The 26,659-nt window shown below is 31.6% G+C and overlaps 1 protein-coding gene and 1 long non-coding RNA gene across 6 annotated transcripts; one reads left to right on the plus strand and one right to left on the minus strand.

The window, feature by feature from the left end:
• The first annotated feature begins 9,395 nt into the window (after positions 1-9,395).
• LOC132271420 (peptidyl-tRNA hydrolase, mitochondrial) lies at positions 9,396-19,929 on the plus strand. 5 transcript variants are annotated; one of them, XM_059772794.1, is made up of 9 exons: positions 9,396-9,502; positions 12,548-12,693; positions 12,805-12,893; positions 13,013-13,080; positions 15,192-15,242; positions 15,343-15,416; positions 18,218-18,276; positions 18,367-18,443; positions 19,169-19,929. In XM_059772794.1, exons 3-9 carry the CDS (start codon positions 12,824-12,826, stop codon positions 19,298-19,300), a joined length of 531 nt encoding a protein of 176 aa, XP_059628777.1. In that variant the 5' UTR covers positions 9,396-9,502; positions 12,548-12,693; positions 12,805-12,823; the 3' UTR covers positions 19,301-19,929. The 5 variants fall into 5 exon arrangements, with proteins under 5 accessions (XP_059628777.1, XP_059628774.1, XP_059628778.1 ...); XM_059772791.1 differs by having other exon boundaries at positions 12,805-12,889; XM_059772795.1 differs by having other exon boundaries at positions 12,809-12,893.
• Positions 19,930-21,918: 1,989 nt separating this feature from the next.
• LOC132271424 (uncharacterized) lies at positions 21,919-26,465 on the minus strand. Its single transcript, XR_009469712.1, has 2 exons — positions 23,663-26,465; positions 21,919-23,330 (listed from the first exon to the last, which is right to left on the minus strand). It is a non-coding gene; the product is annotated as an uncharacterized LOC132271424 (long non-coding RNA).
• Between the last annotated feature and the right edge of the window lie 194 nt (positions 26,466-26,659).

The following is a 26,659-nucleotide window of genomic DNA, read 5'->3' on the forward strand; positions in this document are numbered from 1 at the left end:
AATTTTTTTATACTTCCTGGAATTGAAGTCCTTATTATGATATTATGTAATAAGTAAAGTTTTAATTTTAACTGAAATTTATTTAAGTGGTGTGTAAATCTTAATAAAGGCAGTTGATTTATTCAAAATTTGTGTTGTACTGAATTGTCAAATACAACCTCAAATGTAAAAATGTTGTAAGTCTGCATCAATTAGAATTTTATCACATTTTAAGTAAAATTTATAATTGAATAATCACTTAATTTTATAGATAATTAAACACTAAGTTGGTTTAAGTAAAATTTATTCAAGTAGTGTAAATTGAGAAATTGTTTGATACTAATTTGAAATTTAAGTGTAACTTAATTACTAAAATACCTTAGAATAGTGGAATCTATTCTTTTAGGCTCAGTATGGTTAGCTAGAATCAACTAGAAAATAAAGGAAAATGAAAATTTTATAACTTTTTTAGGGTTTGGATAGAATGAAAATGAAACATTCTCAAAATTTTAAATTATTGCAACCCGTTATTTTCCCCAAAACTTTACCTGCCCAAAACACGCGAAAATAAAGTTTTCTCGTGAAAGCAATGTCTTTCTATTTTGCATTCCTATTTTATCCAGGATAATTGTGAGCCACCAATAATTATTATTATTTTTTTTTACAGGATTTCAAAGAATTACAAATCAATAATAACTTTATTGGTGGTAGAGTTTGACTTAACTTAGACTTCTATAAATAGTAATTTGTAAGTGTCAATTAATTGAAAACTATATCATTTTTTTTAGATATATATATATTACTACTAATTAATTCTTTATTATTCTACTAATTATTTTATTATTTTTATAAAATAAGAAAATATAACATAAGGACAATTTAGGTAAGTACAAATATTTTTAGTAACATTTATGCTCTTTAATAAAATTTTCTTGAATAATTTTCACCCTAACCAAATGCATGACTTTTCTTTTCATTTTTCATTTCTTTTGTTTTCTTTTCTTCCTAGTTCTATGTAACCAAACGGAGCCTTAGATTATATTTAATTTTGTTATCAAAATCATTTAATTGAATAATTATTTTATTTATTAGGAATCAAGTATTTAACTAAATTAACTCAAACTATTTGAAAAGAGGAGATGAGTTTGAGTCCTACCGGCAAAAGTGTGTATAGTGTGTGTGTGTATATAATATAAAAAATAAAAGTAGCACACACACACACATATATATATATAATAAAAGTAGCGCGCGCACGCGCACACATATGTATATTGAGGATGTAGAGTTATATCGTTGAGTTGAATGCCCCATTGGTAAGTATGTGTAGTACTTATTTGAACCAAATTAATTAATATTTACGGAGTTTAAAAATAATGCTCTATTTTTATTATAAAGTGCGTTTGTATGCTCTGTTTGGCAGGAATAAATGAAAAGGGGATGAATGAAAAATAAGAATGAAAAAACAAATTTATTTCGTTTGGTATAGAGGAGTCAAGGAGAATAGAGAAGACAATGAATGCGTCATCATTCATCCTTTATTCATCCTTTATAAATTTTTATCCCTCTAAATGTGAACTGAAGATACAAAAGAAAAAATGCAAGGCTTTTTTCTTCTCTTTCATCCGATCAAACATTTATAAACGAATGACACAGTCTCTTCTAGGATATTTTATTTATTTCTTATTTTCTCCCTTCCATTCAAATTTATTCTGTTTTAACAAACGGAGCAATACTAATTTGTTTTCTTCAATTACATACCTTTAAAAATTTACTATTGCTCCCTTTAAATTATTAAAAAAAAATTAGTATTCCCCCGAGACCATGTAGGTACATTATTATTATTATTATTATTTTTGTATGGTACGATTTGATCTGAAATTTTAAATGATAAATTTTAGGTGAGTAACAGAAGAAATTCACAATAAAATCTTGAACCTTGGAAGATTCTAGAAGGTATATACTACAGGAATTCACACAAAAAAAAACTTGAACTTGGAAGATTCTAGAAGGTATAAGGTTAAAAAGACGACATATAGTCAAATTTGAGTTTTGGCTGAGACAGAACATTGTCCAGTGGATCATTAACAGAAAACAGCCATCAATGGATCTTCATCCTAGGTCCCACCTGTACCTGTAAAGCTCCCAAGCTTGGGATTTGCACTAGTAACTTTATGGGAGGATGATGTTTCCCACTTTATTTGGCAACTTATTTTTTGATATTATATTTTATATATACACACTCACACACTTGTCCTTTAAGTTTTAATCGAATTAAAAAATCTTGTGTAGAATTTTCAACGATTTTAATAGACAGAAAATTAAATATATTCTATAAAAAAAATTCAAAAAATGTTTTTTTATTTAAATTTTATATCCAATTTTGTAAAGCAGCAAATTAAATTAGATAAGGTTTGTAAATGGAAGTTTGAATATTTAGAAGTTGGAAATTTTTTTTTCCTATTTTTAGAGTAATAATTTTAGGGATTAATAGTTAAAACGGAGGGAGATAGTACAACACTTGAACACGGGTTCTCAAACACGAACATACAACCTAATCATTCTGGCAACATTATATAGAAGTTATAACTTAGAAGGAATAGAGTATCAAAAGTAAGAGTTATTATTGGTCATAAATAAAATATATATATTATAGGACTTATTTGTTTTTTTTTTTATTAAATATAATAAGTAGAACTTTGCTGTGTCTTCTGAGACAAAAAGGACATTTAGGTATATATATACCAACCAACTCAACCACAAAACATTAATTGACACAATTATGTTTGGCTATTAATTAAACAATCAAAATCTCATAAATATATATAAGACAAATTCGTTCATGTAATTTGTTACACATGTGATCTCCAACACGAAATATTATCACATGTGATATAACTTATTTTTTTTTGTCTCTCTATAATTATGAAATACAAATATTAAAAATGCAAAATGAAAACTAGAATGTCAAATGGAAAATACGTAGCTGGAGTAAATATTTGTAATTCAGGGTTTTAACATTATTGATTGACAAACATGCTCATTTGTTGGGGAAAAAAAAAATCACTTTTTAAATCAAATGAATAGTTAATAATTTCATATTTGGTGAGTCCTAACTAATATCATAAAATATTGCATAGTTAAGCTTCTTATGAAATGTAAGGATAAATTAATTAAACTATATAATTATACACACATTTTGTTAAAACTATACATTTATAATTGAAATAGATAAATACAATATATATATTCTTTGTTAAAACAATAAGGATGTGTATAAAGGTTTCGTCCCAGGGAAAATTGGGGTTGGCAGAAATTCGGGAGATAAGTATTTGAGATCTCGCTTTCGAATATCACTCCTGACTTAAATGATGGATGTATGAGTGTTGTGTGAATGATACACCTTCTATGAGAGAAGAAGAAAAAAATAATAATAATAAAAATAAAAGTATAAGGAGGGTTTTGGGTTTTTAAGGGCATGTTTGGATTTAAAAAATGGGGTTGTTGGTGGGGTTAATTAGGGAATGTGACAGTGACGCGGCACTGCGGATGGATGATTAGCTGTGATTTTATCTCCTTTTGGAGGGTAAAAAATGAAATTTACATGGAAATAGCGATCAAAGCCACTGTGGAGTGTGGACCCTGTGCTGAGTAGTCTTTATTTCCAAGCTGTAATTTGTGTGACCAAACATGTCTGAAATGTTGAATTTATGAAGACCACCATCCTTTTATATGTTTTTTTTTTTAATTAATTAAATTCGTCTTGTCAATATAATTTTCAGTAAAACTTAAGTATTGTTTGATAAAACTAAAAATTATGCAGTACAAATTATAAGTATTGGTGAGGTGCTGTTTGATAAAATTGAAAATTAAGTATTGAAAATTTTAAATAATGAACTTTAAGTGCTGAATGTACTAATTTAAAAACTTATTTGATAACGTTTTAATGTGAAGCGCTGAATTCATTAAGATTGTTTATTATATATAATAGCTAACGTCTGAAAATGGTACGTATTATGTTTTTGCCCTTAACATCCAATGCTCATATTTATAATAAAAAAAAACCACATTCACTCAATGAAATAAATAAATATGAAAATTTAATATATATGAATTTTGTATTACGTAATATTTATATATGGTATCGAAAAGGGTGTTACAAAGATTAAAGATAGTAAAATTTAAAATATATAAGTTTTGGATTGAATAATATTACTAGGGTATTGAAAATGATGTTACAAAGATTAAAGAAAATACTTGAAAAAAATTTCTTATTTTGGAATAAAATTATATTATATAAATAATTGATGGAAACTTAAAATGTACGGGTACGGTTTTGGATACCATAATATTTGTGTAGGTATGGTGTTATATAAATTAAAGAAAGTAAAATTTAAAATATATGTGTTTTGAATTACATAATATTTATGTAGAGTATTGAAAAAGGTGTTACAAAAATCATGAAAGGTGAAAAAGAATTATTATCTAAGTACATAATTATATTATATAAATAATTAATTAAAATTTAAAGTATATAGGTTTTGGATATAAAAAAGAATGTTATAAAAGATTAAATAAAATAAAATTTAAAATATATGAGTTTTGAATTACATGGTAAGGTATTGAAAAGAGTGTTAAGAGAGTACGTGAAAGACAATTATTCTTTGAGAATTGAATTCTATTATATATTACATAATATTTATGTAGGGTATAAAAATGGTGTTAAAAATATTAAAGAAAGCATGTGAGAGAATAATAGAATTATATTATAAAAATAATTACATAATATTTATATAGGGTATAAAAAATGGTGTTAAAAATATTAAAGAAAGTACGCGAAATTGAATAGAATTATGTTATATAAATAATTGTTTTCTATAGTGAATCAATGTGAATGGTAACCAAAATGCTATATCCGTGTTTAAAATATATTAGATAGCATTATATTTTTTTATTTTTTTTGAATTTGTTCCATGTAATTCATTTTCATTAATAACAACAAGCAACAAAATATATATGAATCAATTTAAATGTAACAAAAAAGGCTATTTGTCATGTTTAAAATATTGCAGGTAAAATTGTATTTTTCACAAATTTGTTCTATTACCTTATTTTCAGACGCAGAGAAAGATTACGAAGAGGAGTCTAAAAAAATTGTAGAGAGGCCCTAGAGAAATCGCAGAGAGAATCTCTAAAAGAGATAACGCGATTATATAAGGGTAGAGTAGTCATTAAAAAGTTATTTTTTAAACTCAACCACTTACCGTCTTCTCCGATAAGTGATAAGTAACATTCTCAACATTTAAAATTTTTGTCTCTCTTAAATGGTACTTACTATGTTAAGCGGTGTCATAATATTTTATCAAACAAACTTATTTTTAAAAATCACTTACCGTGTTTTGCATTCAGTGCTGAATTGGGAAATCAAAGAGGTTAAGCGCTGAAATTTTAAATGTTGAATGTATTAATTTGAATACCTGTTTAATAATGTTTTAGTTTTAAGTACTGAATTCATTAATATTGTTTGTTATATACAAAAGCTGAATCATGGAAGTTGTGTAGATTAAATTTTCGCCCTCAATATATGGTACTCACAACAATTTAATATTTATTATATAAAAATATTAATAAAATAATCACATTAATTCACTCAATGAAATATATCAATTTAAAAATGAATAATAATGTCAAATAATCATAAAAAAATAAAATTATTATCTAGAAATAGAATTATATTATATAAATAATTGATGAAAATTTAAACATTTAGATTTTGGATTACATAACATTTATGTATGTCCAAAATGGTGCTGCAAAGATTAAAGAAAGTAAAATTTAAAATATATAGGTTTTGGATTACATAAAATTTTTGTTAAATTATTATGTAAGATATTGAAAAAGGTGTTACAAAGATTAAAGAAAATAAAATTTAAAATATATTGATTTTTGATTACATAATATTTATGTATGGTATTGAAAAGGATGTTACGGTGAAAGTACTTGAAAAAAAAAAATTATTAGAAATATAATTATATTATATAAATAAGTGATAGAAAATTTAAATTATATGGGTTTTGGATTATACAATTATATTTACATACCGTATCGAAAAGAATGTTAAAAATATTAAAGAAAATAGGTGAAAAACAATTATTATCTAGAAATAGAATTATATTATATAAATATTAGTGTTGAATCAATTTGAATGGGTAACCAAAGTGACGTGTTTATAATATAATACGTGCATCGAAATTCCAAAGAGAATTTTAAAGAAATTACAAAGAGAAGTCTAGAGAGAGCACGATTATTTGATGGTAGAATAGTCATTAAAAAATAATTTAAAAACTTAATCACTTACCGTCTTCTACAATAAGTAATAACGCATTTATTTTTAAAAATTACTTACCATTTTCTACATTTAACGCTGATATAAGAAATCAAACAGGTAACAATTGTCGCTTAAAATTTCGCTTTTGTGTATTCCATTTAGTTCTACATAAATGTTGAATAAATCAACTGTGTTTAGTGACTCAATGTAATCAGCACTCAAAACAATACGTTTCACTTAAAAATAATTATTATGTTTAGTTAGGGGATGGTAGAAAGCATGGATGAGTCATTAGTGATATACATACATACATACATATACATATACATATACATATATATAATATATTGGTTGGAATTTGGAAGGAAAGGGGAGTGTTTTTACATTTTTTTACCGATATACCCTCGCGAGAAAGATTGCTATTATTTTATTAACATTTAAAGGAATTTTAGTAGTGTTATCAGAGGAGTGTTTTTACAATTTGTGTGATAGTTTTTTTGAAAAAAAAACCTTCAATTATCACAAAATACCATACTAAAGACTTAAAATTCAAGTGTACAAAAATTATTACCCCATAAATTTAAGAATTTCAATTTCATTGTTTTGTGTTTTCAATTTTATCAAACAACAGTGCAAAAAACAATTCTTGAAAATTCTCCATTTAAATTTTGATTTAGTATGCATCACTTAAAATTTTATCTCATTTTTATTTTAATTTATTTAATCATGTGATAAATAAATTGTTTGTAAATTGCACTTGATTTATGTATAATTAAGTAGTATTTGATTTATCAAAGAACACTCACCTTTTAATTGTAAATTTATGTGTAAGGTAATTAGTGATAAGTAAAATTACTTGAATATTATTATGTTTTAGGTGGAACGTATTCTTTTAACATATTCCTTTAAATGATGTTTAAATTGTGTTTTTAAAATCATTTAAAGGAAAAGAAAGGAAATGGAAGTGTTTGGAAAGATATAACTGAGGCTTGAAATGTCAGTTATGTAATTTCTTTCAAAAATGGGAGGAAATTAAGGGAAAGGGAATGAAAAACTAAGAGCATCTCAAACGGTTGTATATATATATATATATATATATATATTTGTAAACAGTGGCAGAGCTATAAATTAAATTTAGGTGTAAATTTTTTTTTCTTCAATAAACATGATAATAAATATAGATTCTTCAAATCAAGAAGTAAAGAGTTGAGTAATTTTTCTTCTTTACTTATTGATTTGAAGAATCTATATTTATTATCAAAAATTTTAAAAAGGAAAGAAAAATGAGAGAACTTTGAAAGGGAAAAGAATTGAACTTTGATTCAAAAAGGAAAATTTGACTCTTTTTTTTTAAAGAAATTAAACAAATTTAAAGAGTAACATAGTGGAGAAATACAAAATTTAAGAGATAATTTTAGAAACTAAATTTTTTAGTGGGCCATTATATGAATTTTTTTACATATACATATAAAAATACATATTATAGTAAGCGGGATTAGGCCAGGGGCACGTGCCCCTTGGGCATACACTAGCTTTGCGCCCCGGTGTAAATCTAATGTGTCATAGATTTACAAAAAAAAATTGAACTACTTTTTTTTAGCTCCACGGATTATTTTCTAGTAACAACCAACCACGTTTTATGCTCAAGACTCCACATACTAAATATAGAGTTGGTTTGTTGATGGAATGAGAAAGAGGGAGGAGAAATTAAATATGTTAATGTGGCTGTGTAAAAAGATTGTGCAAAATACACAGCAATTTTATACATTGGTGAGGTGGCAATGTATTTTAACATAATGCTGGAGATAAAATTGTATATATTTAATGCAAAATAATTTTTGAACACAATGCCCGGAGATGCTCTAACATTTTTAATAAAACTTTGTTAAAACTAAATTTACCTTTACTTTTATAAAAGACAAAATCTAGGAAAATTTGTATGATAGTAAATTTATTTAAATAATTTCCACCATTTATTTCCCTAAATATGATTACTATCATTTCATTTACTAATGAACCAAGCACGACGAGTGATTAACAATATCCTCTAATTTTCTTTATTTTATTTTATCTTCTATCTAATATTATCATTTCATTTCTTTTCCACTATACTGTACCAACTCAAGCACAAGCCATTAATTATTTGTCTTAAAAACTATTGACACAAATATGTTTGACAATTAACTATAAAAAATTCAAGATCACATAAATATATATATATATTTGGAGTGGGACATGACAAGTTTCATCATGCAGTTAGTAACACATATAATCTGTAATACTGACATATTATTACACGTGTTATAAAAAAATTTCCCTGCTTATTTATGAAAATTAAAGTGTCAAATGAAAAACATGCCGATGGAGAAAACATTGGTGATTTAGGGTTTTACCACAAATATGCTCATTTGTTGAAATGTAATTAATTATTGTATCAGTTTTGAGGATTGGTTTATTAGAAAAAAACATTGGTAATACTAATATCGTATATTGGTATCTAGAGATTTGATATATATCTACAAAAGAACCACTCATGTCATGTATTAGTGTGATTGTTTTGTTACCTTTCATTGGATCTCATGGTCACACGTTTTCCTTACCACAATAGTAATTGGCAATTAATATATTCATTGTTGAAATCAATAGAAAAGTTAATAATTTTATATATGGCGAGTCATAAGTAATATATATAATAAAACAATGCGTGTAAGGATGAATTAATTCAACTATGTAATTATTCACGCTTTTTTTGAATTATATATTTACAATTAAAACATATAATACAATATCTATATTTTTTGGCAGGTATGAAAGAAAAAGAAAAAGATATCTAAACATTTCTATTATAATTGAAATAAATGTTGAACTTGTAGATATTAAAGGTAAAAGTTAATCTATTAGGTGGAGTAACCCATGTCCCATATAAGGCAGAGCCGGCCCGGGCCCAAGGTGACCAAGTGGTCGCTTGGGTCTCAAATGTTAGAGGGCCTCAATCAAATTTTGAGGCCCATAGGGGATGCAAAAAAAAAAATTTAAGTTAGGACAAGTCTTGGTCGCCTTGGGCCTCAAATTTTAGACGCCTCAAATTTTGAGGCCCATAGGGGATGAAAAAAAGAGAAGTTAGGGCAAGTTTCAGACGACACAGTCTGCTTCGACACTCCGCAGGGCGCAGCCTCCGCTATCGCCTCAGGTGACAAGGTATGTTCATCCTCTCTCTCCTTTTGCATGAATCGATCTTTTATATATGTTTCTTTCTTTCGTTCATCTCATCCTTTGATTTGTTCTAACTTTGGTTCGTTTGATTCGGGCCTTTACCTTTGTTCCAATACTGAAAAGTAGCTTCCAAACTAGGGGTTTTTCGTGTGTGTGTCACTGTGTATGATGGCTATCAATAGCTGAATGAATATATTATGGCTCTCTTAGTATTTTAATAAATGTGTGCCTTTCTACATGTGTCTTTCATGGCGATCGAGTCCATAATCTATGGCAGGTACTTTTTTTTTTTTTTTTTTCCTCTCCCTAATTCCACTCCAATCTCACAACAGCAGCAACCATACCCCTTTTCCTCAAAATTTTTTGCATTTTCACATTCAATCCTACGAAAATTAAGAATCCCTTCCGGTGGGTTGAGCCGTTGAGGTAATAATTAACTTTTTCGATCTCTAAATTATGCTCATACTTAAAAGTGCCAATTTAAGGGTTTTTTTTTTTTTTTTTTTTTATATTTTATTTTAATATGAAGATACATACCACCATTATTGATGTTCTGTGAAGTTGGCTCAGCTAGAATTTCAGTTAATTATACTGTCAAAGCACTTGCCATCAGAATGTACAAACACATGGAAATCATGAGCAGGCTTTAACAAAACAAAAGTTAATGGTTTTTCTATTAATTTGCACAGGTCTTCTGTAGCAATGATCAACCAATCACTGCTACTAAAGTTGATTCCTCATCCTGAAATCAAGAAAGGTGTAATTGGCTCCCAAAAAATACAAACACAAAGTGTAGTGTAGTTAATATAAAGAGTGAAAGACAAAACTATATATGATAGTGGATGCCACATATAATCTAAAAGTCCCACTACTTCTTCAGTACTACAAGTTCAGCCTCCTATAATATATATAGTCACCTCATCTCCACATGTTTTTGTCATCTGTAATCATCAAATTTTAGTAGCTATATAAGCAATGAATGTAAAAGAAGCTGCAGTTTTCTGTTCTCTAGTAAACTGTTCTCTTCATTTTTTATTTTGTGCCTGCGAAATTTCGCACTCTTTAATTGATAGATTTATTGTTATTAGTTAGCTGACTTATGCACACTGTACATGCGCACAATTATTTATTGGTGGTGATAGATTTATAGTTATTAGTTAGTTGTCTTATGCAAACTGCACATCGCACAATTATTTATTGGTGGTGATAAAAATTTATAGTTATTAGTTAGTTGTCTTAAACACACTGCACATGCGCACATTTATTGGTGGTGATAGATTTATAGTTATTAGTTAGTTGTTTTATGAACACTGTACAGGCTCACAATTATTTGTTCGTGGTGATAAATTTGTAGTTATTAGTTAGTTGTCTTATGCACAATGCATAGGCGCACAATTATATTAGCTATAGAATTCGAAAACATTGTGTGAAAATTTCGCACTCTTATAATTTTTTTTTTACGCGTGTGAAACTTAAGGGCCTAACATTTGAAAGTTCGCCTAGGGCCTCTCAAAATATTTGGAATCTCAGAGCCGGCCCTGATATAAGGTCTCATATTTTCTTATTTTTTAATCGATATGGAACTTGTTCAACTACCCAACAACCCCCTTGAACGAGGCTCACCCCGGTGGATAGAATGTCACCGGTCTTTCCATCTTCCCGATAGTTAGGGGATCTAGAGTCCACATGCGGTTTTTTGGGACATTGCTTTGATACTAGTTGTTGGACTTGAGAATATCCAACCCAAAAAGTTAACCTATTAGGTGGAGTAACCCTTGCCCCATATAAGTCCCAAATTTACTTATCATGTGGGATTCATTTAACTACCCAACAATAGATAATACAAGATTCATTCTTTTGGCAAGTATTTTATATATATATATATATATCTAAACAAATAAGATACAAATTTGTAAATGACTCTTCTAATTTCATCGAATATTGAAATATTATTGAAAAAAATAAAAAAATAGTAACACAAATAATAATTATTGTAATGTATATAAACAAATTATATATAATTGTCATATTTTTATGATTTACATTTTTTATGTTGTGTTTTTTTAAGAAAAAAAATTCAAATTATACCCATATTATTTTAAACTATTTTTCACAATTAAAGCATCCCAATCATTAATTTTTTCAAATTATCATTGTTGTTATTATTATTATTATTATTATTTATTGGATAAATTACACTAACCTCTCATCTAATTCTGATTAGAGTAATATTGAATTATCTTGTCATAAAATCTGACAGTCTTGTATGTTTTTATTGTCACACCTGAAAAATTTAAAAATTCAAAATTTCCCTTCAAATGTTTGAAATATATTCTGCGACTTATGTCTAGGGATGAGAATTTGACCCGCCCCGCCCCGTTTTTGGCGATTTTGGGATACCGTTTAGCTTATTTGGGTGGGGATGGTTTGATGTAATAAAAACCCGCGCGGATTTGGTGTGGGGGCGGGGGAGATCGCCCCGCCCCGTTTAGATAGACAAATTACTTAAGTACCCATTGTTATATATATTTTCCAGTATATATATTAAGTATCCTATATAACAATATTAAAGTAACAAATGAATTTGATTAGAAGGAAAGTTGCAATGGTGAAAAATTGAAGATGAGGGAAAAAAAAGAGCAAATCTATTTAAATAATAAATAAATTATGGTCTTAAACGGGCCAGGGCAGGTACCCGCGAGGGTAAAAATGTTAAACGGTTGTAGGGATGGGGTGGAAAGTCTCCTGTATTTGCAGTTTTGGGCGGGAACGAGAGCAGGGTTTTTAAACGGTTGTGGGGGCGGGGAGGGTACACCCGCCCAAACCCGCCCTGATGCCATGCATTGTAATGGTAAAAGTACAATGATTATAACACCAGGAGGTGAATGTTATTTTTAAAATTATAAAGGAGATGCTTGTTATTTAGGCATTATATGGGGAGGTCAGTGTAATTTCCAATCTTTTTTGAACTATTGTTTTATTTTCCAATCTAGATTGTGTCAATGTTTGAAGCATTTCTCTGAAGAATAGGTAGAAGAAATTGGAGGGAATGTTTGGAGATGCTCATGAACAGGTGGTTGTGTAGGCGTTTCTTCTGCACAGCTTCTTCTCCACAGCCGTGGCTCTTCGTGGGCTTGGGCAACCCAGGCGATAAATACAGAGGAACAAGACACAATGTAACCCCCACAATTTCTTTCTTTCTTTCTCGCAAACCCTAATTTCAGCTCTGATTTCTCATCACAACAATTTTACTTTGGTTTTCCTTTTGCTTTCTTGAATAAACCCAGGTAGGGTTCGGCATGATTGATGCGTTTGCTCAATCGCAAGGGATTTCAATGGACACAGTTCACTGCAAAGCTCTTTTCGGACAAGGCCTGTATTACACTTCACATGAATCATCCTCATTACATACATATATATATATATGTGTGTGTGTGTGTGTGTGTGTGTGGTGTTGTTTATGCAAATTTACGGGTTTTTTGTATTCAATTTCAGGTTTTGTTGGTGATGTTCCTGTTCTCCTTGCAAAGCCACAAACATACATGAATTTGAGTGGTGAATCTGTATGTGACCCATGTGTCTGTTCATCATTACTAAAATTATGTTCTTTCTGATATAGTACTCAATTCGTTTCTCGTTATTTGTCCTGCTGATTGTTAACTGGTTGAGCTATATCATCTTCATCTTGTGTGATTTTTTTGGTTCTGCTTTTCTGGGTTACAAAAAAGATATTTTTTTTATTACTTGAAGGGTTCTGATTGTGAGGTCAAATGTTGACATTTCCATTGTCTTGGAAGTTTAACCGACGCACTTGATTTGCTGTATACTTTTTAAGTTTTTTTTTTTTAATAATTAAAATATCATTTACGGTGCCGTTGAAGCAGGTCTGCAACCTATGTACACGGAAGGTATACAAGGTAGCAACCGATGAACAAAATGAAAAATTAAGATAAAAATACAAATGATCAAAACCTCACAAAAGAATCTATAGATACCGTAGCTCCCCGCTCTCACTTAAAGCCAAAATAACCAATAATTCAATATTAATTCCTTCACTCTATGAGTTGTAGCCTCTAGTCTCAGTGCTTCTTCAAAATATCACCTAGTTACTTCCCTCCAAATACCTCCCATAGCGAACAAAGGAGCTGCCAACAAGATTTACTAGCCTTACGAGCAAAAACCCCTTTCCAACAATTCAATGAGCCCTGTAACAACCTGGGCATAACCCAAACAACTGTACACAGACAAAATCATGCACTGCAACTCCCTAATACACTCATAGTGAATGAGTAAATGCTTAACAGTCTCCTTTGTTGTTCACCGATGGTCTTGAACACGAAATACGTAAGACTAGAACACCGATGATGTTGGATAAAGCTTTGTTAATGAGTAAATGCTTGACACTCTCCCTTGTTGTTCACCAGTAGTCTTGAACACAAAACACAGAAGACTAGAACACTGCGGATGTTGGATAAAGCTTTGTTAATTGTGTATTTGTGGTATCTTGTTCTTTGAACTTGCTTTATGTATGCTAGTGCTTACTCTTAGTTGCAGATAAGAAGAATTCTCTTGGAAAGATCATTTCTTTTGTTTTTACCATGCAAAATCCAAACGATTAGATCATTTTGAGATATTCATATGGTAGGTATGACGCTCATCCTATGCGAAATCATGAAACTGGAAACAAGATTTTTTCCCCTCCTTATAAAATGATTAAACTGCACAATGGCAAAAGCTTGGAAGGCTCTCTCTTGAGTTCAAGAGTAGCCACTTCATGTAAAATAATGCCAAACCTTAATTCATTTTCAGCCTTCCTCTCCACACCCCACGTAATGGGAGCACCAAATAATGGCCTTTTTGATAAATGGTTTAACTGTTGTTATGGAACTTCATCTGGAATATTTAAAGTCAAAGGCTGAGTATTACACCTTATTCACTTCAGATGAACTTGATTTATGGAGTGCGTGGGTGGTATTTGATATTGTGGAGCATGTTCTTTGTTTGAGATTCATTATTAAGAGTCCAATTCGACTTAGAACACTACATTGCCCTTTGACCTATGGTTTTATGAGCGTCTTTATTCCACCTGACCACCATAGAACTTATAATATCATGCCTTTTTCATCAGTGAGCTTGGGAAATATTATGAGTGTTTTTATTCCACATGACCACCATAGAATTTATAAAATCATTCCTTTTTCATCAGTGAGCGTGGGAAATATTATGACATGAACAAAGTGCTTTCAAGTGAAGGTGACACTCTATATGTACTGTACGTTTGCAGTAGGATTTCTACTCTCAATTAATTTTTGATCCTTTTATGCTATTAGTATGCTATTTAATATTTCAAACAGCTTTACTTCATGATTTGCGGGTTTGCCTGTCTATTATCCAAAAAGTTTGTAATGTTCTCATAAGAAATTGAGAGTCAATGATGTTAAGTTATGCCTGTATAATGCTTTAATATCATGAAACTATCTATTATATCCCAAGGGCATAAGAATGGAAACAGGTATAAACTCTTATGTGACTTTTTAATGGTTTGGTTTCGTCTATTTTGTGTTTAAAGTTCTGAACTAGAGACAAAAATGAGAAGTGCCTAAGTGATGTTTTGTTAATGCATAAAAACTCACACAGGAATGTAATGGGATGAGCTTCCTTCCTTTAATTGCAGAGTGGCCCACTTGCAGCTTACTATAAGCTACCTCTCAATCGTGTGGTTGTGGTATGGTCTCTTTCAGGATTTGTAGCTCCTCTCTTTAATTTTTTGATTATTTGGTAACATCTAGTTGCTATTCTTTATAATTAATGTTTTGTGGTTGTAGTTTCATGATGATATGAATTTGCCATGTGGGGTGCTTCGTCTTCATCACGAAGGAGGTCATGGTAGCCATAAGGGGTATGAATAAGGATGCTTTATGTGCTTAATTCCAGAACTACCAAAAGTTTTGTATGCATTAAATTTACTTATCATACAGGGATCAATTGTCATGACAAAGGAATTTGTTTGTGCACATATGTGGTTTTTTGTCACCTGTTATAATTGACCAAGTGGCATTATGCCAAGTGTAACACCTATGAATTAAATGGGGTTTTATTAAAAATCTACGTGTTTGCTTTTCGTTTGCTACTCCTTAACATAAAGCCTTGACCATTAGACTGGCTTCCTCCTCATCTTGAGCTACTAGCAGCCTTTTGAAGGCTTGTATCCTCGTCTCCCAATGGAGTAGACAGCTACTACCATGAGGTACTTACCAAAAATAAGAAAAGATAATACCTTTAGGTCACCAAGCCCGTCATCTAGTTATGCCCCTTACTGGAGTAACAGTATCCTATTATACCTTCATTTAATTTAATAGTTTTCATATTTTTCAGTGTACTGGAGCAAGGAGCTAGTACCTCTTGGCCAACTGGCCTGTCATCTCATTATGCCTTAATGTAATTTCAATCTATTTAAATACTTAGTACCTACGAAGTACAGACACCTCTACGAAGTAATCATATATCCGATTGTACCTCTTTGAATTCAATGCTTCTCAAAAATTTCAGCTTATTGGAGTAGGCAGCTAGTATTTCAAGGCCTCTTGACCTCTCAGCTTATTACACACTAATGTTTTTCCTTTATAGCTCTGCTTAGATGCTTAATACCTATGAAACATGTATATGACTACAAAGTAATAGTACCTGATCATACCTGTATAGAATTCAATACATAGATGCTTCAGTGTATGTGTCCAATTATTCGTAAGCATATGCATAATCTTAAATAAATCTTTAATTTCAACCATATAATGTATGCTTCTCGATTTCTCACGACATGTTTTGAACATGCCTTGGACATTGTAATGTGGCATTCATAGAATATTATTAGAGATCATTCTTCGAGACAATATAACAAAAGTTTTAAATACTTGGAGCCAAGGATGTTTTCAGTGTTTATGGCTCTGTATGTCACATAGGTTTTTGTTTTAAATCTTTCATTGTTGGAGAAACAAGGAATGGATTCTTGAGAGAATTTTTAAAGGCATATGATTTGTAATAGCTGAGACATGCATTGAGTAGAAATTCACAAATCATTAACCATGGATAAAACAGTGCACATATGTATTTTTCTCATGCTAGGAAGGTATGGACACTGGACAACATGTAAGGATTGTAAATTAATCCAGGGGTGAGAATTTCCATTCCATAAAGGCCACTCTCTCTCTCTCTATCTATATATACATGCGTGTGTTTGTCAAGAGATGGAAGATCGAGAGAAGAGAAAAATTACTACAAAGAATTACCTGGCTACATTTCCTTTCTTTGCCCCTTCTTTCTTGGAAGCAGGAAAATTTTCTCTACTGTAAGATAACATGACAGAAGGAAGAAAACATTATTAGAACCATACTTGTGACCTTGTACCTGGCCCACCCACCCTGCCCAGCACCATGGATGTATTTTCTTACTTGTAATCTGATGATCAACTCGCTTTGTATTTACACATGTAAAAACATGTAGGTGTGTACATATATGCACACACTCATGCGCCTATACACAAGCACACACTTGCACATACACATGTATATATATGTGTGTGTGTGTGTATTTAAGGAGGTTGACATGCATGTTAAAGGGTATGGAAGGTATGGCTAAGATGGTATAAGTAGGTTGGCATGCAGATTAAAAGGTATGGAGATGTGGCTTAGGTGGAGGAGACTAATGAATATGGACCCAAGTAGTTCACTGAAGGCATTTCTTGGTTGAGGTTATTCTGGTTACCACTAAAGTTAGATTTCAACCATAAAAAAAAAGGGGTTGGGGTGGTTCAAATCTGCCATAACTGATGGTTTGAAGTATTTGATTTAAACTTAGTTTACTGCTAAAAAGTGAAGTATACAAACTGTAGTACTCCTAGGGGTTAGAATAATTTGAGAACCTTTTAAACTCCATCAGGCCTTCTCATCTTATGTATAGGGTCAACAATTAGATATAATATCTGGGATTTTATTAAAATTCATTTACTATTTCCCTAATCTCATGATAAGAAAACAAGTTATGTAATATGAGGAATTGCGGATGCTCCTTTTTGTTTTTTATTCTTGGCTGTATGATGGTTGAGGATATAGGTTTTTAAGTCCGGAGAGGACAGCCATTCTGTTGTATGGTGTCATTTGTTTCAGAAAATTTGGAACCATATGCTTTTAGTACCTAAGAAGAACAATTGTTGAGAGGATTAGGATGTTATTAACAGTTACTTAGAGGCATTTTCGTTTGTTTTGTTCTTTTGATTGGATGTCTCAGAACTTAGGTTGTTTCTGCTCTTTAGTATTATTATTATTATTATTATTTTTTTTCTATGTATAAAACATTTCTGATGCAAGCTTGTCCGAGATATCATTTGATCTCAGCAAAGTGTATGATGACCAAATGTTTTTGTGTGCAAGACAAATTAGGAGAAATAAACCTTCTTCAGTTTTTTTTTTTTTTTGCAACTCCTTTTAGTTCTGTTGTATTCAGTAGTTTTTTGTGAAAGAAGCTATTTTATTGGGTTTCAAAGTATTCATTTGTTTGTAGAATGTGGTATGCAATCATTTGTAAATTATGGTTGTTTTTGCTTACGGAAAATTGGGAGTTTGACTTCTTAGACGTGTTATGCAGTTCAGCTTCCATTTTATTACTATTGTGACACATCTTACTCTTTCTCTATTACTCTGCTAGGCTGAAGAGTGTAATCTATCATTTCCGAGGGAACAAAGAATTTGCGCGTCTAAGAATCGGTTAGTTGACAATCTGAAACTTTTATAATTTGTTGTTTTTCGTCTCCAATATCATTATTGATGACCAAATTATATTGGGGCTCTTGTTAGGTATTGGAAGGCCTCCTGGTCAAATGGACCCCAAAGCATTCTTGCTCCAGAGGTTCAATGCAACAGCTCAAGAACGAGTAAGTATGTGGTTGTGTCACACTATCTACTTGTCATAGATCACATCACCCAATGCATGTCTCGCTCTCAAGGCTCGAACTCATGTTAGTCAACAGCAGCTTTTACCATTTTACCAAGGAATGACCCCCCAAAACAATGTAATTGTCATGTTGAAGACAATTTCTTCTCATGAAACTTTATATTTTTTCCCTAGTTTTCTCATGGAACTTTCATAGTCGAAGAAAAAAAAAATTACCATTTTGGTTTGAGCCACTTTTTTTTTTGATTGATAACAAAAAAAATTGAACTCCATAAACTCACCCCCTCCCTTATATGACCACACTTATACCACTTCATTAATATGACTTCGGCTTACATTTGAGACACTTCTGAGAATGGCATCACCCGTTTCTGTCCTCAGCATATCGAACATGGTCTATGTCAGATCTGTCAAAATGAATATTGTAAATTTGAAGGAATATGGATACTTAAGATCCGTCGGATATGAATATCATGGTTATATCCTAAGTTGGATCTATTTAGATAGTTGATCTTTTCTCAAAATTCACAACATCGTGATATAAATATGATCCAAAATATTACAGTTATGACTTGTGGCTCCAAATGAATTAATAATAATGAAGTTGCTATGGTTATGCTCTTTGTTGAGTTTTTCTTGCAAAAGCTTATTTTTCTCAATCCAATTCTAATAGAGGTCCTTTATTGTTGGTGTGTTTGGGGTAAGATTGATACCGCTTTACAGGAGGGTGTTGGTGTGTTGAATACCCTTATTTCCAAAGGCTTGTCAGAGAGTGCAAGATGCTTCAATATGCAGCAAAAGTACAAGCATATAAGATTGCAGACCATGCCAACCTGACCAGCATGAGAATCAATTTTCTGAGATGAAATTGCTGGAGGAGTGTATAAGTGGGGGTATTTTATCTTCTATTCATTATGCAACAATGTGGTATGCCCAGAAGATGATTTTTCTATACACTCGTGATGGTACGAGTATGCTAACTAGGTGAACAAATGTTATAACCCACATGATCCAGTTTTACATTTCACATCCGTGCTTTGAATGCAGACTCAATACTAAATGAGTTATTGTTTGTAGATATAAAAGTTGATAAAATTTTGCCTTCATGACTAAACTTTGCTCCCCTTAGTCATGGTGTATAAGATTTTAAGGTAGATGTTGATTGAAAATATCGGTGAAAGGGTGCCATACATTTCTTTATTTGGTACCACATTAAGCATTACTGACATTATTGGTCTGATTGTGCGGCCCCTTTGGTTGTTGCCTGCATTACTCATTGATCTTGACGGGCGGGGTCATTTCTTCTTGTGGAAGTTGCATAATGTGAAATATGCTTTAGGCCTCGGGATAATTTGATATTTTGATTGCTACAATAGTTGTAATTTAGCATTGTGCAGAGTCACCGACCTTCGCATTAGAAGGGTGTATGGTTTGATATCAAATGAAAATTTCCAGAATTGTTTGCAGATATTTTCTCTCTTTTTATATCAAATACATGCATTCTGAGCCATTTGTAATTTATTGAATTTATAATTTTGTATTGCCCCCTGTTGTTTTGTTGTAATACACTTGTAGCATTTTATTAGAGGTTTTTCACTCTTTTTTCTGCTGGGAAAGTTCTCGCTGACATAAATGACCCTGTCAGTCCAACCTATTAATGGTTTTGCCATACTCTGCAGATCTTTCACCCTGTTTACTCTTTATCTTAGAATTATCATTTTACAACTTGGAAGTAGGAACCAAGCTAATTTTCCTCTCCAAGATAAGCTGTAGAAGACCAAATTGTGCAGTGTGCAACTTTCAACCAAATTTTGGTTGACTTAAAATTACTTTCTTGATTCTGAATTTTACTTCCTCAGTTAGGAGCATACAAACAGACTTGAGATGCTTGTGTTTTAGCCCCAGTTAGAATCAATTTTTATTTTATTTTATTTTATTTATTTATTTTTTTTCTATAAAAGTCATGTACGTAGTTTTGTGCTATGAAGACTGAGCTCTGCTCCACAGCTTTGTGGCTTTGCTTAGCGACCAGCTTTGCAAAGGGGATATCAATTATTCGCTAATTAGAAGTGTTGGTTGTGTGCGCGCGCGAGAGAGAGAGATTGGTTGTTACTTGTGTAGTTTGGTAGATTCTCAAAATGTCCCATCAAACAAAGAAGTCGGTGTTGCATCCATTGATTTCTGATAATTTATTACATCTCTCCCGAGAAGGTATTTAGTGTGCTTGGTGCACAATATCGTAATCATTTGTGTCTAACAAGCGTGCAAAACATACGTTGGAGCAGACAATTTTGATTGCACGTAAGGTGCATCGGGCACACCGAATATATTCTTTCATGAACTTTGGACCAATCATTAGCTGACGCGAAAAAATAAAAGAGTGCATTTGGTTGAAAGGTTAAAATGTCTCCCGGTATATATATATATATATATATATATAGTAGTATAATGATATTATGGTAAGTTTAAGCATAATAGAAATTGATTTCACCCTTCCAATAACCCCAAAGCGAAAAGATCTTTATCAAAGTTTTGCCCATTTGTGCACTATCTTTGAACAGGCAAGATCAAACTCCATAAAAGAAACCCAACTTTAGACCATGACAAAAAAAGCATCTGTTTTGTAACCTTCCACTTCTGGTAAGTTTTTCCGAGATTGATTAAGACAAGTCATCATCTTACAATACATACAAATAGTGCTTCACCACAAATAATCTCTATCACAAATGTCATATGTTTCATGTTTGCAATGGATATATATATTTTTTGCCACAAGAGCCTTGTGCTGAGAGTTTGAGTTTCTAAAGAAATAAATGAGTGCGCGAGTAATGTGTGTGTAAATTTCTTGTCAGTAACATAAAATATATATATATATATATTTTGCCACAAGAGCCTTGTGGTGAGAGTTTTAGTCTCCAAAAGAGCAAATGGATGCGTGAGTGATGCGTGTGTGACTTTCTTGTTAATAACATAAAATATATATATTTCTTTACCACAGATAAATTAATCACAATCTCATCATCTACGGTATGTAGTTTAGTGCCTCATTTTTGTTTCTATCAATGTGTTTGTCACTAAAGATGAATGGTTAAGACAAACGTTGTCTCAAAAAAACACTATAGGATGACTTGATTGATATAAGGGTTTGATTAAACATTCCATTATATCACATCACTGTTAACAAATAAAACCATCAAAATACTAACAATCTACGAAGCACGGACAACGACACAAAATACGAATATGACACGATACGGATACGACGATACGATAAATTTTAAAAAAATAAGACACACGGCTAGGATACGGTAATAAAATTATAATATAATTTTAATATATATAAATTAATTAATTTTTACTTAAAATTTTATATTAATAAATATAATACATTTAATATAGGTTCATAAAGATCCAATAAAAACATATATATAATATATAGCAACTCTTTATATCCATAAACAAAAACAAAATCCTTCTTTCTATATATATATATATATATAATACAATAACTCTTTATATCCAACCATGGATAACATAGTCCTTGTGGCCAAACATGTAAAGATAAGATTTGTACTTATCTTTAATCTGATATCCTCCTTTCCTTTTTCCACGTCACCATCATCATTTATCTCTGCGCTTCTCTTTCTCTCTCTCTCTCTGTGCCGATCTGCGCTTCTCTCTCTCTCTGTGCTGGCCGATCTTCATTTTTTTGAGATTCTGATCTTCTCCACAGTAGTTTGGCTGGTTTCTCTTTATCTTTTTTTTTCTCTCTGGCTGCCTCTTCATCTTATTCCTCTCTATTTTAAAAAGAAAGAAAAGTCTCCGGCGTGTCTTCAGGCGTGTCCGATCGTGTCCGGCGACTCTTCCAGTGTGTCCAATCGGTGTCCGGCCGTGTCCGATTAATTAAAAAATACAGGACGCGATTTGGGAGTGTCGGACACGTGTCCGAGCCTTTGACACGCGTGTCCGTGTCGGACACGTGTCCGACACTGATACGCCGACATGATAGCCGTGTCGGTGCCTCCTAGCTAGCAATTAACCGTTTTAAAAATGAATTAGGAATTTCCGCTTACATATCCTTTTCTTCCTTTAAAAAAGGGGACAAAAGCTTTATGTCATGCAAAATACCAAATCATGTGGTGGTCTAGCAGTCCATGCAACCCTAGTTTTATTGAATAATGATAAGTAGGTTTTATGCATGGGGATGACGTTATCACGACGTTGTTAAATATAATTATATCATCATAATATTACTCACATAAATTTAGTGAACGTGTTCCATTATCAAATGCTCTATCATTACTCATTTTTTATAGGATAAAATGACACTATGTGAGATTTGGAATAAAGACACATAGGTGAAAGTTAAGTTATTTTTAGACAATCACATCCCGTGTAAAATTTATCATCCAAACAGAACCTTAAAACATAAGAAAAGTCCACTTTGCCCTTCACTATTTTATTAATTTTAATTTTAAAAATTAAAATACTTAAATAACCCAAATTATACTTTTTATCTCTCTCTCTCTCTCTATATATATCCCGTAAACTCTGTGAACGCTACTGTACATGTTGCTTATTTCATTACCGTCAAGATAATCGGAGAGATTGGTGATTTCAACGGCGGCCAGAGATTCCGACGGCGGTGAAGCTGTGTACGATGGTCAACGAACAGGTTTCGGTGTAGTGGGATCGCCGACATGAAGGTTGTTGGGATCATCGGCGGTGAGATGAGACAACGTCGGCGATTCCGAAGACCAAGGTCTCAACGACGAGGACGATTTGCTGTGAAGTTGTTCGGCGCGTGGTGGTGCATCGGCGTGTGTTGGACACCCGATCTGGGGGAAGGAGATGATAGACGTTCCGCCTGCCAGGAAGAAAATAAAAAAGTCATCAATCACGTTGTATTAGTTAATCAAAATCCCAAAATTACAAGCAAATTTAGAATTTTCCACTTATACAAGTTTATACATATAAATTGGAATGTTCTCAATCCAACCCGTTAGCCCATGCCTAAAACTCTGGCTAGATTATGCAACGATTGACTTGGACCAAAAACCAGGTACAACCATATTCCACTAGACTCTGTACTTTAATTTGGACTAATTATCAAATAAGGTACCAAACCAACATGATTGCATTCATTGATTTCCTATATTTGGGCTAAGAAATGAATTGAAACTCTTAAAAACAATCTACTTCGTCTTAAGGAGAGAACAACAGTGAGGAACTGAACACCGGCGGCGAGCAAGGATGCCGGCGGCGTGACTGAACGGCGATGAAGGAGTGACCGACGAAGAACAAGGATCAAAACCGTATGTCCGTAGCTACAGACGGTGGTGATGGCGGCGTGGTGAGCTTAGAGGACGGCAGAACTGCAACCACCGTCGCCACCTCTACTGCAACATCGTCGTTGCCGCCGCCCGTGTGTATATATATAATTATCCTCGTGTGTGTGTATATATGTATGTATCTGTATATACATATATGTATATATGTGTATATAAAAAAAGAAAAAAATTGAAGGATAAAGAAATGGCTTTGGTGGAATAAGGGGGCGGTGAGGAGGAAGAGAGAACAAGAGAAGGACGGTCTGCAAAATAAGGATAAAAAGGTTATTTTAACTTTTAAATTACTCAATACAAAAGTCAAAGGATAAAAATATTAATTTATTAGTATTAAAGTGTCATTGTCAAAAAATAGTTAAACTTTCATTTGTATGTCCTCCTTACCCCAAACCTTAGTGTACTTTACTCTTTTTATTTTATTTATATATATATATATATATATATATATATATATGGTGAAAGAGAGAACAATGGCAGGAAGTTAGGAACAGAAAGAGCCGAACCAAACATGGCATTCAAGTGGGGCCAACTTAAGAGAGAGTGTCTTCTTCCATTTCTGTCACAGAACTGAGATTAATAAGATCCTTTGAGCCCACTCAAGAGAACCAACTACACTAATACTTAGGTTCAAGGCCAAGCCCATAATTTTATGGGCCAAGATAATAAAATCCTTTATTTAAAAATTTTTTTTTTTTAGGGTACGATAATAAGAGTATTAAGGCTTAGCTTGATTGGAGAGAAAGTAAGAAAATGGAAGGAAATACTAAGGAAGTTTAATGGAAACCTTTTTAATACTAATTTTGCTCTTCTTTTTATAAAAGATAAAATCAAAATACTATATATGAGTTGGAGGGCATATTTTTATTTTCTTTAATCTTTTTTTTTTTTTTTTTTTTCCTTTCAAATTATTACTTTAATGTGAAAGATGCTCAAAACAATTTCATTCATTAAAATAATTTCTCTGTCTCTCTTTCCCCAAACATTGGGCTAACATTATCATTTCATTTATTTTTTATTAATAAATCATACACAATGAGACATAATTAAAGGCCTTTTGATCCAATGGTATCTCTTTTACCTTCCAAAATAAATGACGAGGGTTTGAGTTTAAAAATGAGCAAAGTGAATGACCAGATGTAATGAAGAGGAAGAGTAGTTTGGAACACCTCAAAATCAAAATAACGAACGACAATTAATATGAGACGAAAAGAGTATTATTTATTTATTTTTTATTTCTACTTGTTATACCAAATATAACCTTTTTTCTTTTTTTTTTTTTGTTTTTTTTTTTTTTTTTCCCCTTATCTTAACTATTAAGTTAATGGGCCAAGTAAGATAATTTCTTTTTCTCTCTATCCCTTGGACAAACATTATCATTTCATTTATTTTCTATTAATAAACTAAATTAACACAATGAGATATAATTAAGGACTTTATGACACAGTAATATCTCTTTTACCTTTCAAAGTAAATGAAGGATTCAAGTCTAGCAAAGTGGATGACAAGACGTAATGAAGATGTAGAGTAATTAAATGAGACGAAGAGAGTATTATTTATTTATTTTTGGGTAAAGTACAAAGGCACCCCTTGGGGTTTGGGGTAAGGACAGACAGATGAAAGTTTGTCTATTTTTGGACAACCACATCCCCTTGTGAACTTTTCCATCCAAACAGAACCTTAAAAGATGTGAAAAGTCCATTTTACCCTTCACTATTTTATTAATTTTAATTATATAAAATATCAAAATACTTAAATGACCAAATTACCCTTTTCATCTATATATATATATAAAGGGTTTTTCAGTGGGATTGTTCTTGTTGTTCTTTGAAGATTTAATGATTGATGATGAAGGGTTGGGTGATGGAAGGCTATCATAGAGACACAATTCATAAATCCGTGTGTATACTAAACCAAAGCGGTTGAAGTATACCAGTTACCAAATCATAAACACACAAATCTATACATACATACATACATACATACATATATATATATATATATATATAAATTGTTCGAAACCCTAACCCAGTATTTTTTACCTTTAATTGATCCTTTATTCCATCCCAAATCAAAGTCAAACTATGGGGTTTTCATTCCAATCTTTTCAAAAAAAATCTCGAGGTCGTCAATTCGGTGTTTAAATTGCATCAAATGTTGGCCCCGCAGTGGTGCGATAGAGGTGGTGTTGTTAGCGGTGAAGGAGATAATGCCGAAAACAGTGATGAAACTTTAGCACAGAAATTGCAAAAAACTTCAAGATCACTACTGGAATTCGAAATTGCAGGCTCTTCAGGAAACTTTTCAACTGGTTTAGCACACTGCTTTCCTTTAAACTCAAAGCTATTACCATGAATTTCGTATTCCTCTTGACTGATTGTGTTCTCAGTAGAACTGCCTCCTACATCATATGTAATATAACCCATTTAAATACCAAAAGCTCAAAACCAAAAGCCTTTCGATCTCCTCTGTTCTGGCCGCTACAATCCTATTGTGTGCGTGTGTATGCATTTAAATTTAGATGGGTTTTACTCAATAACCCATTTAAATTTGGGTTTATTAAATGGGTTTTACCCAAAAATCTATTTAAATTTATTTGATTCATGGGTATTTAAGTCAATTGTATTTATCAAATTTATATCAAAGGGTAATAAAGTCAATTCATCATTTTCAGGGTGTCTTTGTCCATTTTATCGAACTTGAAGGAGTGTGATTGTTCAAAAGTAGAACAACTTTCAGTTACCTGTTCTTATGCCAAACCTTTGTTCTTATGTCAAACTTCGTATTAGTGTACTTTACCCTTTATTTTTTTATTTCTATTTGTTATATAATTTTTTTTTTGTTTTTTTCA

This window comes from Cornus florida, unplaced genomic scaffold (genome assembly GCF_030987335.1).
Source record: "Cornus florida cultivar Cherokee Brave unplaced genomic scaffold, ASM3098733v1 CherokeeBrave_3.0.0_Hap2_Chr08, whole genome shotgun sequence".
Taxonomy (NCBI): domain Eukaryota; kingdom Viridiplantae; phylum Streptophyta; class Magnoliopsida; order Cornales; family Cornaceae; genus Cornus; species Cornus florida.

Excerpts from the sequence above, each read along its gene's own strand:
- LOC132271420 (XM_059772791.1), top strand. The coding sequence starts at position 12,577 with ATGCTCATGAACAGGTGGTTGTGTAGGCGTTTCTTCTGCACAGCTTCT. Across the intron at positions 15,417-18,217 it reads GGTCATGGTAGCCATAAGGG|GCTGAAGAGTGTAATCTATC; the intron begins GTATGAATAAGG and ends TTACTCTGCTAG. Across the intron at positions 18,277-18,366 it reads ATTTGCGCGTCTAAGAATCG|GTATTGGAAGGCCTCCTGGT; the intron begins GTTAGTTGACAA and ends GGCTCTTGTTAG.